This window comes from Anolis carolinensis, chromosome 3 (assembly GCF_035594765.1).
Source record: "Anolis carolinensis isolate JA03-04 chromosome 3, rAnoCar3.1.pri, whole genome shotgun sequence".
Lineage (NCBI taxonomy): Eukaryota > Metazoa > Chordata > Lepidosauria > Squamata > Dactyloidae > Anolis > Anolis carolinensis.
In genome coordinates this window covers 206,587,236-206,603,842 of record NC_085843.1, presented here as the reverse complement: position 1 = coordinate 206,603,842, position 16,607 = coordinate 206,587,236, and the positions used below count along the sequence as shown (strand labels likewise).

At 37.1% G+C, this 16,607-nt stretch overlaps 1 protein-coding gene and 1 non-coding gene across 11 annotated transcripts in view; one reads left to right on the top strand and one right to left on the bottom strand.

The window, feature by feature from the left end:
- Positions 1-1,740: 1,740 nt before the first annotated feature.
- The window catches only part of blnk (B cell linker), a 158,850-nt gene continuing 143,983 nt past the window's right edge, over positions 1,741-16,607 (bottom strand). For all 10 annotated transcript variants that reach the window (XM_008116752.3, XM_016995903.2, XM_008116754.3 and 7 more), the window contains 9 exons: positions 15,084-15,156; positions 14,159-14,189; positions 11,089-11,131; positions 10,643-10,721; positions 8,186-8,217; positions 7,826-7,899; positions 6,011-6,094; positions 5,241-5,396; positions 1,741-2,983 (listed from right to left, as the gene is read on the bottom strand). In XM_008116752.3, coding sequence (XP_008114959.2) covers positions 2,864-2,983; positions 5,241-5,396; positions 6,011-6,094; positions 7,826-7,899; positions 8,186-8,217; positions 10,643-10,721; positions 11,089-11,131; positions 14,159-14,189; positions 15,084-15,156 — 692 coding nt within the window. In that variant the 3' untranslated portion in view covers positions 1,741-2,863. The remainder of the gene's footprint in view (positions 2,984-5,240; positions 5,397-6,010; positions 6,095-7,825; positions 7,900-8,185; positions 8,218-10,642; positions 10,722-11,088; positions 11,132-14,158; positions 14,190-15,083; positions 15,157-16,607) is intronic.
- Positions 11,387-11,469, top strand: mir9572 (microRNA mir-9572). The gene has a single exon (NR_163050.1). It is a non-coding gene; the product is annotated as a microRNA mir-9572 (primary transcript).

The window sequence follows — 16,607 nt, the reverse complement described above, 5'->3', positions numbered from 1 at the left end:
GCATCTAGCTATATTCCTGCCACTGGACACACAAAAATTACATACTCTTTGACCCTAAGAGGTCAAGGATGGTGCATGCCTCTTCATGTTCCTGACTATACAACACAGCTTAATGCATCTTGGTCAATCTTGCTAGCCTCTGGCCATTAAACAGTAAAAGGAGGGGCACCTAGGTGGTATGAATGGTAAGCTGCTGGTGCTGGATAGTTTCACCCAAAAATACCTGTATGGTATAATCACACATTATTCCAATGCATTATTTTTTATATTACCAACAGGGCTTTAGCCACTGAATTTAAACATGTGTAGAAGAGTGTTTATTTTCCATGTGGAAAATGGGACACTTCATTTTATGTGAGGAGAGTGACAGAAATGGAGATGGAGGAAACAAGAAAAGTATGCCCTTTTTGTATGCAACACACTTTCTGAGATATTGAATAGGACAATCGATAGGAATGACTGCTGAATTAATAATGCTTCCTTAATATGAGTGTATATTTCCGTAACTCATAAATATTAGATTTGTGACCTGGGTTGCAATTCTAGTACTTAAATGGCAGTCGTTTCAAAATCAGTGGGGCTTGGCTCTGTGACTTACCTCTGTAGAAACATGCATGTTTACCTTACTGTTGGGAGTGATAGACTAAGGTAAAGTATAATAAACATTTCCTTTTATAATCCCTAAAAGAAGCAAAGCCGAAGCTACCGTATTTAGGTTTGCTGTTCATCAGCTGAGTGTGTGTTCATTCAATCTGAATCCAGGATTGAGAAAAACGTCGTTGATTGAACAGAAAAGCTAGGCCCATTTGCACAACAGAATTAGAATGCAATTATTACTCCACTTTAACTGTACTTTCATCCTATGAGTTCTCTGTAGCATTACTCTTGTGTTTCAATGCTGCACTCTGAAAACTGACATGGTAAGTACTGCATCTTGTCCACTGACTATTTTTGTGTTGTCAGAGGAAAATCGCAGAACATGTCACTATTTATCCCCTTGCTCTAACAAATTGCCATGGTGGGTATATTATGTTGCTTACAAGATAGGATTTGAAAGGAATTTGGGTTTTTGTGTGGTTACAGTTTCCACAACAACTATAAGAATGAGTTGTGATAATGTTAAGTCAACTTACACCATTGTAATTCCTGAACGGTGCCAGCCTCCTTGAGCACTCTCCCTAGCCCTCAGACTGCGAGGGGAAAGGGAAGCCTGAAAAGATCTCTTCTATGCTGCTTGAAATGACATTCTATTCATAGTTTGAATTCCGCTCATTGGATCTCCTAGGTTAAGCAATGGGAACATTCAGAAATACTGCTTTTGCAATGAAATGATACTTTGATTTGGTCAGTAGCAATAAGTTGCCATCATACCTTGTAGACCCAACATATTACTTTGCTGTAAGCTGAATGCTCCTGGCAATTTTTCACATGGAGATAATATGAGTATTTCTTCCAGCTTGCATTTGAGTTTAAGTTAGTGCACTTTGTACATCTTGGTATGAAATGACTGAAAATTGTTAGAATATACTAATGTATATGTTACTTTAAATGGACATTCATTTACTTTCTTTTGAGGAAAATCATTTTTTCATGAGTTTTTGACAAAAACCTACATGTGACTCTTATGACTGATTTAAATAATAATTGAATTCATATTAAAACTCAGTGTTGCAGAATTAAGTATCTTCACTCTTAAACCCGTTCTCTAGATAAAAATATACTATTGTCAGTGCAAAACAATTGAATGAAAAACTTTATTTGAAGAAAAGGAAAGGACTGATAAAATACAAATAATCGGAGAATGCCTGGAAGAAGGGGAAGTGGGGAACAACCATATGAGGAGTACTGGGATAATGAATTAAAAATAAGGCAGTTTTCTTTTGGAAGGTCAAAAACAGATAACTGATATTTCTGCTTTGAACCTCAACTCTGCGGCTTAAAATAGAAGCCAAGGAATACATGGAGCTCCCACTGCCAGTTAAAGCAAAAGCTCCACAAAAACATGATCAACTTACTGGATGGACCTAGATCATAGTGCTTCACTTTTGAATGTGTCTCAATATTTGATACATCTATTTTATCTGATGAAAACAGTACTTTCAATATACAGTTACAATACCACCTGAAATTTAAAAAATCCAAGGCCAAACACATTGTGTTTTGGTCATTAAAACTTCCAAATTTAATGTTACCTATATTTAAAAAGCACAGGCATGTGATAAAAATTCTGTTCTTGACAGAATTTGAGAGGTAGGCAAAATAGTGGACACATGAAAGAGTTATGTCCTGGCATTGTGCATCATAACTGCGCAATCATGCACACACTTGAGTACCTTTTACATTACCAATATATTTGTATTTTAAATGTTACAATGGTTTCAACAAAGGCAGCTGAAGTCAATAGGCACATGTTACATGAAAATCCTGACTTTGGAAAATTAATCTTCCAGAAAATAACTTAGCTTGGTAAATAATGGCAAACATGCCCTAAGTCTGGCCACGAAATTTCACTAAATTCCTTTGGCAAGAACCATAAGCCATTGCAAGTATAGCCTTATGAATACATTAAATATTGGTTCCTTTGACTTCTTTCCTGATTCTGGAATGCCTTTCTTAAGATGTATACTTCAAGTATACAGCAACGTAGCAGGAATTGGGTGTTTTTTAACTCAATGCTCCAATATTTTGCTGTAAGATAGTTTAAGTATCAAATATCTCTTTAGTCCTTTATAAAATCCGATATATCTGATCGTGTATTTTTCTTGTAAAAGCATTTGGAAGAACCTCTTCCACTTAAATATTCAGTCGCTCATCATGAAATACTTCTCAAATTCTTGGAAGATGATGGATCTTCAGTGTGTAGTTATGAAACTCTGGTTATATGTTTGAGTTTGGTAGAGTCCTTTGTGTTATTTTGACTGTCAATGAGAACAAGAGAAAACCGTTGATGATTCTCTATGATTTCTGCCACACTGTCGAAGCGCTACATTGAGAGAAAAAAGAGGTTCAAGGTGACTTACACTTCCAAACACAAGTCCTACTTTTTCCAACCAACAAATACAATTAAAACTGCAGTTCTTTTCATTATGCGAGTCCATGAGAAAATATACATCAGTATTCTGCAGATATAAAAGTCCCCATTGGTGATGTACTGGTGATGTGTGGTAAATCACTGCTGAGGACAATGACATCACTAACATAATTTTCTGTCAAGATTTTTTATCCTTTTACAACACCTTACATGGAGGTGTACCTAAACATTAGGTTTGGATGTAATACATTGATGTTACAATAAATACATGATTGCTGACTGTGTATCAAGTAACATTACTTTGAACTGAGAGGGAAAAAAATCAAGCTTTTTTCCCCTTGGCAGCCTGTAATTTCTATGGAATTGGCTTGCATTGACCTATTCAAATGTGGGTGAAAGGATCTCAGATGTTCCTTTCACTCTGGAAGTAGTATTGGCTTGCCCAGAACCTTAACAAAAGATCTGACATAACCACATTTCTGAAGTAAAGTTTCTTTGTCACTGCTGTTCAACTAATGTTCAGATAAAAAAATTTTTTTTTTAAGCAGCATCGTTTTCTATTGAAAGTTTTAAGGTTTTAAAAGAAATTCAGTTATGCTACAATAATAAAGTATGAAAACATTTTGACTGAAAATGATAAAACAAGGCTTGCTTAGAGGGCTTTTGCCTTTGTCTTCCTCTGAGGCCCCTTCTATATAATCCAACTTAAAGCAAATAACCTGGGTTTTATATGCCAGTTTAGAAGGGGCCTAAAACTGTAAGAGTGTAAATTTAAATTGGTTTCCATGGCCAAATAGGAATTTTAACTGTTCTTCAGAGTTGTTGTCCAACACTTAGACCACTACATTACACTGCCTTCATATTTTGGATTGTGTCTCAGGAAACAGTTACATCTTTACACTATTTGGCTGTTTTGCTTTCCATCCCATTGAACAGAATGAGTATTTCTGAGCACTTATGTATATGTATCTTTAAAATAAATTGTATCAGAATCATAGAGTTGGAAAAGACTATATGGGTCATCCAGTTCAACTCCCTGCCAGACAGAAAAAGCACAATCAAAGCATCCCTGACAGCCATCCAGCCTCTGTTTAGAAACCTCCAAACCTCAACTACACTTCGAGGCAGTAAGTTCCAGTAGTACAAAGGCTGTCTCCAAGTAGCAAATATATGAAAGATCATATTTCAGGCATTTAGTTAATAACTAATGGTCCCGTTTTAAGACTGCATAATGGTTGGATCCAGAATTACTTATGCTTGCAATAGATTCATTACAATCAGTGGGACCAATATTAATCGGGATAAGTCTGGATGGAAGCCAATACACTTCTTGTATGCTAAAATACCCTCCAGGCCTTAAAGAGGGTAGCTTACTGAATAGCATTCATAACAATTACTGTTGACACAATTTATTAAAATATTAAGTCAAGCATATAAAACACTTTTTGGAGTTTGATTTTTTTTTCTTTTTAGGAAAACTACTGTTCTCTTTTGAGCCAGTTTTATGAAGATAATTGTGATTGGGATTCAAACGATCATTGGGCAAAATGCAAATAGTGTTCACATTTAAATGCCAAGATTTGAGGGGCTGCAGAAGAGTTCATACTGTACTAGACAAAGTAATTTCCAAAGCAGTTACTGTGTTCTTATGAAAGAGCCTCTGCAAGCAGAAGAACTGCTTTGGGTTTTGTTTCATTTCTTGTACAGAGTGAAGTGTAAAGAAACTCTTCTGTGAGCATTAGGGCCCCTTAGATCCAACTGTTCAGATAAATATTAGCAATTGAGATATGCCTCTGAGTGGGAATTGGAGGTTTCTGTCTTGTATTTAATTAAGTTATGATTTTTTCCTACCACAAATGCTTCTCCCCTTAGATTTGCAAAAGATCCCTTCACTTGGATAAATGATGTTGCTTGGTGTGGATTACATTTTGCTGCCTGAATAGATAACCACAATTATGAGCTCCCAATGGAGTTGTTTAATGAAGAATAGATAGAGGGCTCGGCTGTTAAGGAGGACAGTAAATTGCATTCACATTTTAAGTAGGTCTCACTTGGCCCGAAACACCTAATTTTCAATTTAGTTTCACGTGCAATGGTTTCAAGTCACCTGTTTTTATGAGATGTCTTTGTAAATCCTCATGCCTGCAGGCGGTGTAACTAAAATTCCCACTTATGTGTTAAGGTTTGAAACAATGAAGAAATCACCCACCTCCTCGCCGGTTTTTTCTCTGCCCAGAGCATATTGTCTTGTTGATTCAATAAATCGGATTGGGATGTTATATACTCTCTTATTGTAGAACACAACTAGCGTATATGGTTGCTTTGAATCTTGTCCAGAACTCTTCCTTACCAGGAAAGATCCATCCTTTAAAAAAAAGTATAAAAATGCAAATGGCCATTAGGATTAATGATATATCAAGTTAATTCCCTTCATTGTTTTTCCCACTGATTTGATGACAGAGGAAAAAGATTTAAATACTGTGTAACACAGTATTCAGTTATATATAGTTCTTCTGCTTTTGCAGTCACTTGTTGGTGTCTTCTGCCATTGGTTTGTCTCTAAAAAAACTGAGCTGTGTTCACTTTGTTTTTTTAAAGGATTATATAGATGATGTAAGGGTCCCTGGCAGCACAGCGTGTTAAAGTGCTGAGCTGCTGAACTTGCGGACCGAAAGGTCACAGGTTTGAATCCAGGGAAGGGAGTGAGCACCCGCTGTTAGCCCCAGCTTCTGCCAACCTAGCCGTTAGAAAACATGCAAATGTGAGTAGATCACTAGATACTGCTCTGGCAGGAAGGTAAAGGTGCTCCATGCAGTCGGCGGCCACATGACCTTGGAGATGTCTATGGACAATGCCGGCTCTTCGGCTTAGAAATGGAGATGAGCACCAACCCCCAGAGTCGGACACAACTGAACTTAATGTCAGGGGAAAACCTTTACCTTTACCTATAGGTGATGTGTAGTCAGGAAGTATTTTTACCTTGTTTGATTTGTATAATGCATCTTCAGCAGTTTTTCGATCGCTGGAAGCCATATACCAAGCTTTTCCATAAACGCTACCATCCTTTGAAAAATAAATACATTTCCAGCTTCAGATTAAAATGTCCTAAATAATGCCTTGGAAGAAAAGACTATCAAAAATACCACTAAAAATACAATTACACTATAACAAAACATGCTGCAGGATGTCCCGCAAAAACAAAGGTTTTATAATTTAATAAACTTTTCCCAGGTTTTTATGATAGAACCAATTAAGAAATGAGATTTATATTTAACCCAGGAACAAAAATTGTGTTCCGTAGTGTAATCTATGAAGCAAATTAAAAATGCTAACCCACCACATGTGTAGGTTTGACTGGAAAAAACACTTATTATAAGCATGTTTAGCTTTTATGTTACATGGATATGCTTCTGCCTGGAAATTATTGAAGAACTTCACATGTGTGTCTTCTACTCTATATGTACAGTAGAGTCTCACTTATCCAACATAAACGGGCCGGCAGAACGTTGGATAAGTGAATATGTTGGATAATAAGGAGAGATTAAGGATAAGCCTATTAAACATCAAATTAGGTTATGATTTTACAAATTAAGCACCAAAACATAATGTTATACTACAAATTTGTCAGAAAAATTAGTTCAATACGCAGTAATGCTATGTAGTAATTACTGTATTTAAGAATTTAGCACGAAAATATCACGATGTATTGAAAACATTGACTACAAAAATGCGTCGGATAATCCAGAACGTTGGATAAGCGAATGTTGGATAAGTGAAACTCTACTGTACTTTGTAAAGCTCCTGACACATAGTGTTTTTTACTCAATGTTCAATGAGTGAATGGGTTTCCTATAAAGTTTCCTGCTTAAATAAAAAAATGCAGAAAATTTAACTTCATATAAAAGAAATAATTAAAGAAGTTGTTTTCCCATATTTCCCTAATTCAGGGTTGTTGATTTATTTCATACGTAGCTCAAGCATTTTGTTGATGACTGATATTTTATGAGTAGCAGTAAACAATTGGGTTGCTGTGGGTTTTCTGGGCTATATGGCCATGTTCCAGAAGCATTCTCTTCTGATGTTTTGCCCACATCAATGGCAGGCCTCTCAGAGGTTGTGAGGTCTGTTGAAAACTGGGGAAGTGGGGTTTATATATATATCCGTGGAATTTCCAGGGTGGGAGAAATACCTCTTGTCTGTTTGAGGCAAGTGTGAATGTTGGAATTGGCCAGCTTGATTAGCATTGAATAGCATTGCCGCTTTTAACACCTCCCAACAAAGGATTCCCCCAGGTAGGAAGCAGCTAGACTTTGTAGCTGCAATGCTATTCAATGCCAATTGCAATATTCACAGTTGCCTCAAACAGACAAGAAGTTTTTCTCCCACCCTAGACATTTCATAGATAGATAATAGATAGATAGATAGATATCCTACTTCCCCAGTTTCCAACAGACCTCACAACCTCTGAGGATGTCTGACATATATGTGGGCGAAACCTCAGGAGAGAATGCTTCTGGAACATGGCCATAGAGCCCGGAAAACTCACAGCAACCCAGTGATTCCGGTCATGAAAGCCTTTGACAACACAGTAAGCATTTGATTTTGGTGAAGCTTTAAGGCAGTGGTTCTCAACCTGTGGGTCCCCAGGTGTTTTGGCCTACAACTCCCAGGAATTTACCAGCTGTAAGGATTTCTGGGAGTTGAAGGCCAAAACATCTAGGGAATCACAGGTTGAGAACCACTGCTTTAGGGGGACCTATTCTTAAAATTATAATAGCCACCTTAATGTTATACCTGTTCTGCTGTTGTAAAACCACTTTGACTACCCTTGCGTGATGCATCAAAGGTGAGACTTGGTGGTTCGGATCCTGAAAAAAACAAAACAAAATAATATATACACTTCCATTCCAGAGAGGGCAATGGTTGTGATGGAAAATTGCAGCCATACCCCTTTAGTCTATTATTGGCATTACAAAAGACACAATTTCCTACCACTTTAGTGGTAAAAACATGATGAGGGGAATCTTTGTTTTCAATACAAAGAATAAATCAAGGACTATATCCTCAATAGAATTGCTAATGAAGGTTCTGCCCAGGTGAAGGTACACAGCTTTTAAAGCAATCCTAATTCATGTTAAATGGGAGCGTACTTACTTAGCAATGTTGGTGGCTTCTGGGGCAGCGGCCTGAAACAAAGAATTGGAATTCAAATAAAAGCTGAACTACATTATAGATTGCTTGAAATGTGAGATGTGTATTTTGCATCAACATAACACAAATCCCTGCCTCCTAAGTTAAGATGCACAGCAAAGAAAGGAGGAAAATTCAAGGGTGCAGAGAAGTATCATTCATATTAGAGGGCTTGCTTCTGGTTTTCGGGGAAAATTGGTTTGTCTTTATTGTTAAGGAAAAATACATCTGGTTTATCCTTGATTTCCTCTGACAATCATTAACCCGAGACCTTGCAAAATTTGCTGATTCTTTAGGAAGACACATATGGTTGGATTCAGCAGAATTCTAACAACTTACTGGATTTTTCACTTGTGCAGATTTCCCTTTCAACGACAGTGCCATTAAAACATCACATTTTTTACTCAAGCTTTGGGGGAAGGGAGAGGAGATCAGAAAGCTGAAGGGAGGGAAAGGGAGCAAGGAAAGCTCATTTCCAAGAGAAGAACCTCACTAGCCTTTGTGAGATCCAAGGTTGCTCACGGCATGATTATAACGCCAAGATTCAATTTTAAACATCCTTTAGAATCCTGGGATTTGCAGTTTCAGGAGACATTTCCAATTGTCAGCCAGATAGTTCTAAAGCCTCCTCGAATGACTAATCCCAGGATTGCATAAGATTCAGCTAAAGGATTTGAAGTGAAATCACACCATGGTGTGGTGTGAAAGGGGTCCGGTTATGTTTCGTCTTGCCTTGTTGGTGATGCCCTTGCATCTGCGGAGAACTGTCTTGGAAGGATATTATGTCATCCTTCTACTAGTCAACAAACAGTTACTTCCAAAAAGCAGCATGCACAGTGTGTAAATTAGAAGTTTATGTCGTGTTCCTCAGAAGTATCCTTCTAGTTGAGAGATATGTAATAATTGCATCCGGCAATTCTCTTGTCTATCTGCCTTCTATTATATCTGAACCAACATTTATTTTAAGATACTTTGGAAATCTAGGTGGGTGAAAGTAATGCTTCCAAGTCCTGAATAAATCCATTTTCATGAAAGAGCAAAAGTAATACGCAATCATAAGGCAGGAAATCACCTACTATTCACAACTGCCACACAATGAAGTGTAATGCTGTGCCAAAAGTGAAGAAAACCACTCCTAATTTGGAAGTGTTCATTCAGCTGACACCAGGCCACTCTTCAATGCTTGTACACATTACTGTAATATTATTAATTAAACTTCTTAGGGATTGTCCTGGATGAAGGGCTGTGTGTGTGGAGTAACTGAAAATCTGTGTGGATTAATAGTTTGGACAATTCAATGCAGACTGATCATACTTAGCATAGACACACTCACGTGGATGACACTTTGGTTACTGCATTAAAGAAATTGGGTAGGTGGGTGCTAAAATATGCTGTTGTCATTGGCAACAACTGTGGGTTGCATCTAGATTTACATAATTTCAATTGATTTCAATGGATCTGCTCTATATATGATGAAGGGTCTCTACGCAGATGGCACACAACTCTACTACTCTTTTCCACCCCATTCCAAAGAAGTGCCCTGGATCCTGGACCAGTGCCGGACAGCTGTGATGGACTGGATGAGGGCCAACAAACTAAGGCTTAATCCAGACAAGACAGAGGTTCTCCTGGAGTTACACTCCCGCTGAGGACACAAGTTCGTAGTCTGGGGGTCCTCAGCGTTGACGCTTGAAGCTCAGGTGTTGGCACTGGTTGGGGGGGGGGGGCATTTTTTAATATTTCAATTAATAGGGGTTTTATTGCTGTTTTAGAATGGTTGGGTTAATGTTATTGTTACTAATTTTTTATCCTTTTGTATTTTGTTGCACTATTGAGTGCTCTCTGTGAGCCATCCTGAGTCCCTTCAGGGAGATGGTGGCGGGATACAAATAAAGCTTTACATTAAGTGTATAAGAGTGCATATACACTGCAGAATTAATGCAGTTTGACACCTCTTTAACTGACAGCTTAATGCTATGGAACCATGAGAGTCAGTTTTATATAGTTTTTGGCCTTGCCAAACCACAACTCACATGATTCCATGGCACAGAGCCATAAAAGTTAAAGTGGTGTCAAACTGTATTGATTTTAAACACCGTTTGTTTAACCCATAGCTGCTGGCATCATGTCTTTAGCTGTTCCTTAGTCCTTCTCTTTAGTAATAATAGAATTTACATCATGTCAGATGATCATGCAGAAAAAAGGACATCTCTCTGTCTGTCTATCGGAGCAACTACACACTTGATGTACTGTAAAATGAAATTATAGCCCTTAATATGGTGGCAAAATGCAAATCTTATTGTTACCAATTATTGATCCTCCAATACATTTGTATTGTTTTGGGTTCTCTTTCCTTTAGGAAACACCGGAACACAGAATGGAGCAATACAGATCTTTGAAAAGTAAATAAAAAATGTTTACTTTTGGATGCCAGGTGGGATGGGTGGGAGAGGAAGCTCATGGTTGGAACCCCTTCGACGTTCAGCTGGAATAGGTTTATCTGTGTTTAGGAAAAAAGGAATCATATTATGCATCTGATAACATGAATGTGAGCTGACTTTAATGGGTGTCACATAATCAAAGTCCTTCCCTCAAAGCACATTCTTCTGCTTTTCACACTTACTGTATCCTGGCTGAGAAAAGGCTTCAAAAGATACAGAGGGTACTAAATCAGTCTGAAAAAATTGAAGGATTCCCATCTTTAATTCTATCTGCAAAGCATATTTGATTCTACCTGCAAAGCATAACTCTGTGCATATGTTATTATTTCTCTCAATTTGGGATTCACAGTTTTCAAAGTATTGCCAACCATGAATAAACCAATGCAAGATGATATGTAAAATGTTCGAACCAAAGAGGCAGTTTACCTTCAATAATACTGAGATGGTCTCTCTCAGGGAGTGTCGGTTTCTACAATTACATCAAAAAGAAGAAGAAAATAAGTCCCAGAGAAGCAAACAGCAATATTCAATTGCTTTCCCAAACGTCTGCTGTTTAGAAGAGAAAATAAATGGTAAAATGTTCTTTCAACCACTAATTAGACATTCCAAAATATCAACTTCTCACAACCCATCTTTGCAAGTATTAGATGAGAATCCCCATTAGATATTGTTTTATATGAACAGAACCAAACGTTTGACCAAATATTAATCTCAACAATAAATGTCTCTGGGTTACTGTGGGTTTTCCAGTCTGTATGGCCATGTTCCAGAAGCATACAGCCTGGAAAACTTGCAGCAACCCAGTGGTTCCGGCCACGAAAGCCTTTGACAACACAATAAATATCTCAAATCTATCTTAACAAGTTTCAATGTGAGAATTGGTCTTTTGTTTTGTTTCAAGTCGACCTTTACTTATGGTGACCATATCATAGGGTTTTCTTGGCAAGATTTAGGCTGGATCTACGCTACCCTATATCTCAGGATCTGATCCCAGATTATCTGCTTTGAACTGGATTATATGAGTCTACACTATCAGATAATCTGGGATAATCAGATAATTTGGGATCAGATCCTAGGATATAGGGCAGTGTAGATCCAGCCTTCCTCTAAGGCTAAGGCCCTTTCCACACAACTGTATAAAATCCAGATTATCTGCCTTGATATTCTGGATAATATGGCAGTATAGAAGGGCTCCAAAATGGTGTGACATGCCCAATTTCCATATCCATGGTACCAAGATCTGTAGTATCATTCATTCACTTGACAAAATATATCCTCTTTAGGCATTTTCTAGGTGTGACGCTATGGTATTCTTGGGACACAAGTTATTCATTTCAATAGGGGTTTTTTTGTGTGTGTCAGAAGTGACTTGAGAAACTGCAAGTCCCTTTTGGTGTGAGAAAATTGGCTGTATGCAAGGATGTTGCCCAATGTTTTACCATCCTGCTGGGAGGCTTCTCTCATGTCCCTGCATGGGAAGCTGGAGCTGATAGACGGGAGCTCACCCCGCTCTCTGGATTTGAATCGCCTACCTTTCGGTCAGCAGTCTTGCCAGCACAAGGGTTTAACCCATTACGCCACCAGGGGCTCCATTTCAATAGGGTTTGCTATTAACTTTGATAAGGTAGTTCATGAAACTGTCTTTTCTTAAACTTATTTCTGGGTGATAGCTAATTTTATTGTGTAAATTCCTCCTTTGAGAAAAATCAAATTACCTCCAGAGAATATGAAAATGACTTCACTTATATTATTTCCCTGGCATCTTTTGTTCCACAGTTGCTCATATAGTGTTGATGCACAAGGAGATAAAAATGGATTATGTTCTTTGTCTTAGATACAAAAACCTTTATGAGAACACAAAGGAGTGGAAAAGGAACTGTCATCCTAAAAAAAATTCTTTATGAAGAACTTTATACTGTAAGTCTTCACTGTGATCCCTGCTTTTGTATTTTGAAACCATGGTCATGTAAACAGAAACTTGGCAGTAGAAAACTATGCATTTCACAGAAAAATATATTGGATAACAAATAATTATTGCATTTCACATTTCTAGTCTACATGAACAACAGCAAAAAACTCTTATGCACAGTTCTATTAGTTTACAAAAATACAAAACAACATTCTAGATTTGTCAAAAATCTATATACATAAAACTGGAGATTTTTAAAAGTGTAATTACTAGCCATTATCATAGGCAATCACATGAAATAAGTTAAGCAAAATGTTAAGTACTGTTATGTTCGTAAGCTATGATTCAGGATCCTTCAACACAGCTATATAGCCCAGAATATCAAGGCAGATAATCCATAATATTTGCTTTGAACTGGGTTATCTGAGTCCACAATTCCATATAACCCAGTTCAAAGCAGATGTGGAATTTTATACAACTGTGTGGAAGGGGGCCTCAGTAAGTGTATGAGGGAAGTCCCACAATTTCATAGCAAAAGGCATCCGGGTGTTTTCTTCCATACTTCTGTTAGATAAATTGACCCATTTACTCATATAATGCAGTTCAATACAGTTGCAAACTCCATTGGGGTCTTGGTTCCACCAATACACTTGGCCCATCCAAGTGGGGACATATGAGAAAGCTTTCTTAGGGTGGATCTACACTGCTATATAATCCAGATTATCAAAGCAAACAATCCACATTATTTGCTTTGATATTCTGGGGCTGGTTAGTAGCCAGCAGCAATAAATCATTACTGACCAAAAGTTCATTGGTTCGAAGCCCACGTTGGATTAAGCCAACCGTTTAATAGCCTAGCCTGCTGCCCACCTAAACAGCTCGAAAACAGCTGCAGTGGTGTCTAGACAATTTAGGTACCGCTTAATGCAGGGAGGCTAATTTAATTTAATTCACCACACCATAAAAACTGCCAGTGTGCGAAGAGCAATGACGAAGTACTACAATCAAAAAAAGACTCCCCCTGTGACCAGAATCAAGCATACCCTTATGAAGCCGGATGCTGGAAAATGTTAAAATTGCCTCTGCTATCTATCTGTATATGTGTAATAATGGCATTGAATGTTTGCCATGTATATGTGCGTTGTGATCAGCCCTGAGTCCCCTCCGGGGTGAGAAGGGCAGAATATAAATCCTGTAAATAAATAAACAAACATTATTTGCTTTGAACTGGATTATATGAGTTTACAGTGCCATATAATCCAGTTCAAAGCAGATAATCTGGATTTTATATGGCATTGTAGAAGGGGCCTCAGTGGGTTTCCATGGCTGAGCAGGGAACTGAACCTTATTCTCCGGAGACACAATCCAATACTCAAATTACTACACAAATGTTAATCTACCATTCAGCAAAAGATTTAATGGGTTTATTCTAGTTGGGACTAGCAATTAAATTGAGATTAGAATATTAAGCATACATTCCTGAACGGATGTAAGTGAACCAACCACTGGATTGTATAATAATGTCAGACTTGATTTCAGAATTAATGTTCAGCCTACATTAATGTTATAAATACAAAAGCAACTTACTGGTAGTATTGCTGGGTTTGGGAGTTTTTTTCTGCAGGGGGGAAAAAAAGGAAGGAATAAAGTTGCTTTCTTAAATAGGATGAGTGGATGCAGAGAAGAGTGCACAGAAGGCTTTCTCCTTTTGTCGTTCACTGTGGTCCCCTCAAATACCTTTTTGAGGGACTGCACTGAGAATGCAGGAGACAAAGTAAGGTTATAGGAGTCAGATGTCCAAGCCAAAGGAAAAAAAATAGTTTTTGAAAAGGGGTGGGAAACCTTCACCCATGAGATGCTTTTATCTATTTACTCTTGGTCATACTGGTGAGACTGATGGGAACTGCAGGCCAAAAACATCCAGAGCACCACAGATTTCCCACTCCTTATTTTAAGTTTATTCATTTATGAATAAGTGCACAATGAATATTCCCTTTCATATTACTAGTTCTATGACAACATGGTATCCTGGGAAGGCATTAGAGCTTGCTGGATAAGAATTCTAAATACCTCTTCCTAAATTGTAAATCTCAGGATTGCAAACCATGTTGCCATGGCCTTTTAAGTGGAATAATAATATACTTGGGTAGCGTGAAAACACCCAGTGTCTAAAGAAACAAGTAATTTCAATTCAAGTTTATGTTCCTCTTAGGTTCCTTCTACATTGTCATAAAAATCCAGATTATCTGCTTTGATAATCTGGATTATATGGCAGTGTAGATCCAGCCTAATACATATGTAACCATGGCCAGATAAGTCAACTCAAGTAGGGGCACATATACCACCTGCCAATGCCTATGCCTACACTCTTTTCATCACATTGGCAAGACCTTTGTTTAGAAGAAGTTTAAAGAATAAATTAATGCACAGCACTATCTCCATGTGGTACTGAAGCAGCAGACTGAAATACAGTTCGTATGTCAGGAAAAGTAATGGATTGTTTGTCACATACGTAATCCTCGGCAATGGAGATGGGATTGTAACAGATGGAAACTTGAATTCTGCAGCACTTTTGTTGTTGTGATCTGAAATTCAAACACGATACTTGGTTCAATGTACTTAATACCAGTTTCTTTAGAAAAAAACCCTCCACATTAGAAACTGCCAACAAAGAATCAGGTTTAAGAGTAAAAAAAAAACGCTTTCCATCCCAACTTAATTCTTCCAGAATTATAAATTCTTTGAGAATCCTTAACACATGCTGGACTTCTAGAAATCCTTTTGTTAAATTTTATTATTATTAACACTCAACTGCTGCTAGGGAAATTAACGTCATAATACATATCATAGTACTTCCTTAGTTTCTCAAGTGTTTTCATACTAACCATTTCAACCTTATGCAGTAGGATAGGTCAGTATGATTATTATATTGTAGATTAGAGTGACTGAGAGTGAATGGCTTGCCAAAGGCTAACTATTGCATTCATCAAAGAGGTCAGATTTAATGCAGATATGTTTTCATTTGTAATTTATGTGCATTACCTAGTCTGTTGAACCAGTACTCCAAACAGTACAGAGTAAGAAATAATAAAAAGTATCCATTAGAAAAGGTGAAATACACACTTCAAAGAAATGGATGCATTGGATGCCAAATGAATGTTAATTTGCATTGCACTCCAAAGCTTCCCCCCCCTTAAGAAATAAACTTAACCATTCAAAGTGGCTTTCGCCCTTCTAAGTACCGTATATACTCGAGTATAAGCCAACCCGAATATAAGCCGAGGCACCTAATTTTACCTCAAAAAAACTGGGAAAACATTGACTCCAGTATAAGCCGAGGGTGGTACATTTCAGAAATAAAAATAGATACCAATAAAATTACATTAATTGAGGCATCAGTAGGTTAAATGTTTTTGAATATTTACATAAAACTCAAATTTAAGATAAGACTGTCCAACTCTGATCAAATCATTATCTCATCTTCTTCAATGTAAATGTGCTTATGTATCCTTTTAATAATAATAGAGTAAAATAATACATGTAATAATAATAATAATAAATACAGTAGAGTCTCACTTATCCAAGCTAAACGGGCCGGCAGAAGCCTGGATAAGCGAATATCTTGGATAATAAGGAGGGATTAAGGGAAAGCCTATTAAACATCAAATTAGGTTATGATTTTACAAATTAAGCACCAAAACATCATGTTTTACAACAAATTTGACAGAAAAAGCAGTTCAATACACAGTAATGTTATGTTGTAATTACTGTATTTATGAATTTAACACCAAAATATCATGATATATTGAAAACATTGACTACAAAAATGGCTTGGATAATCCAGAAACTTGGATAAGCGAGGCTTGGATAAGTGAGACTCTACTGTACAGGAAAATAATACATGTAATAATAAATAGAATAAAATAATAAATGCAATAATAATAATAAGATCAGAGTGAAATAATAAATGTATTATTATTAATAATAATAAAATAGAGTAAAATAAATGTAATAGCAGCAACAATAATAGAGAAAA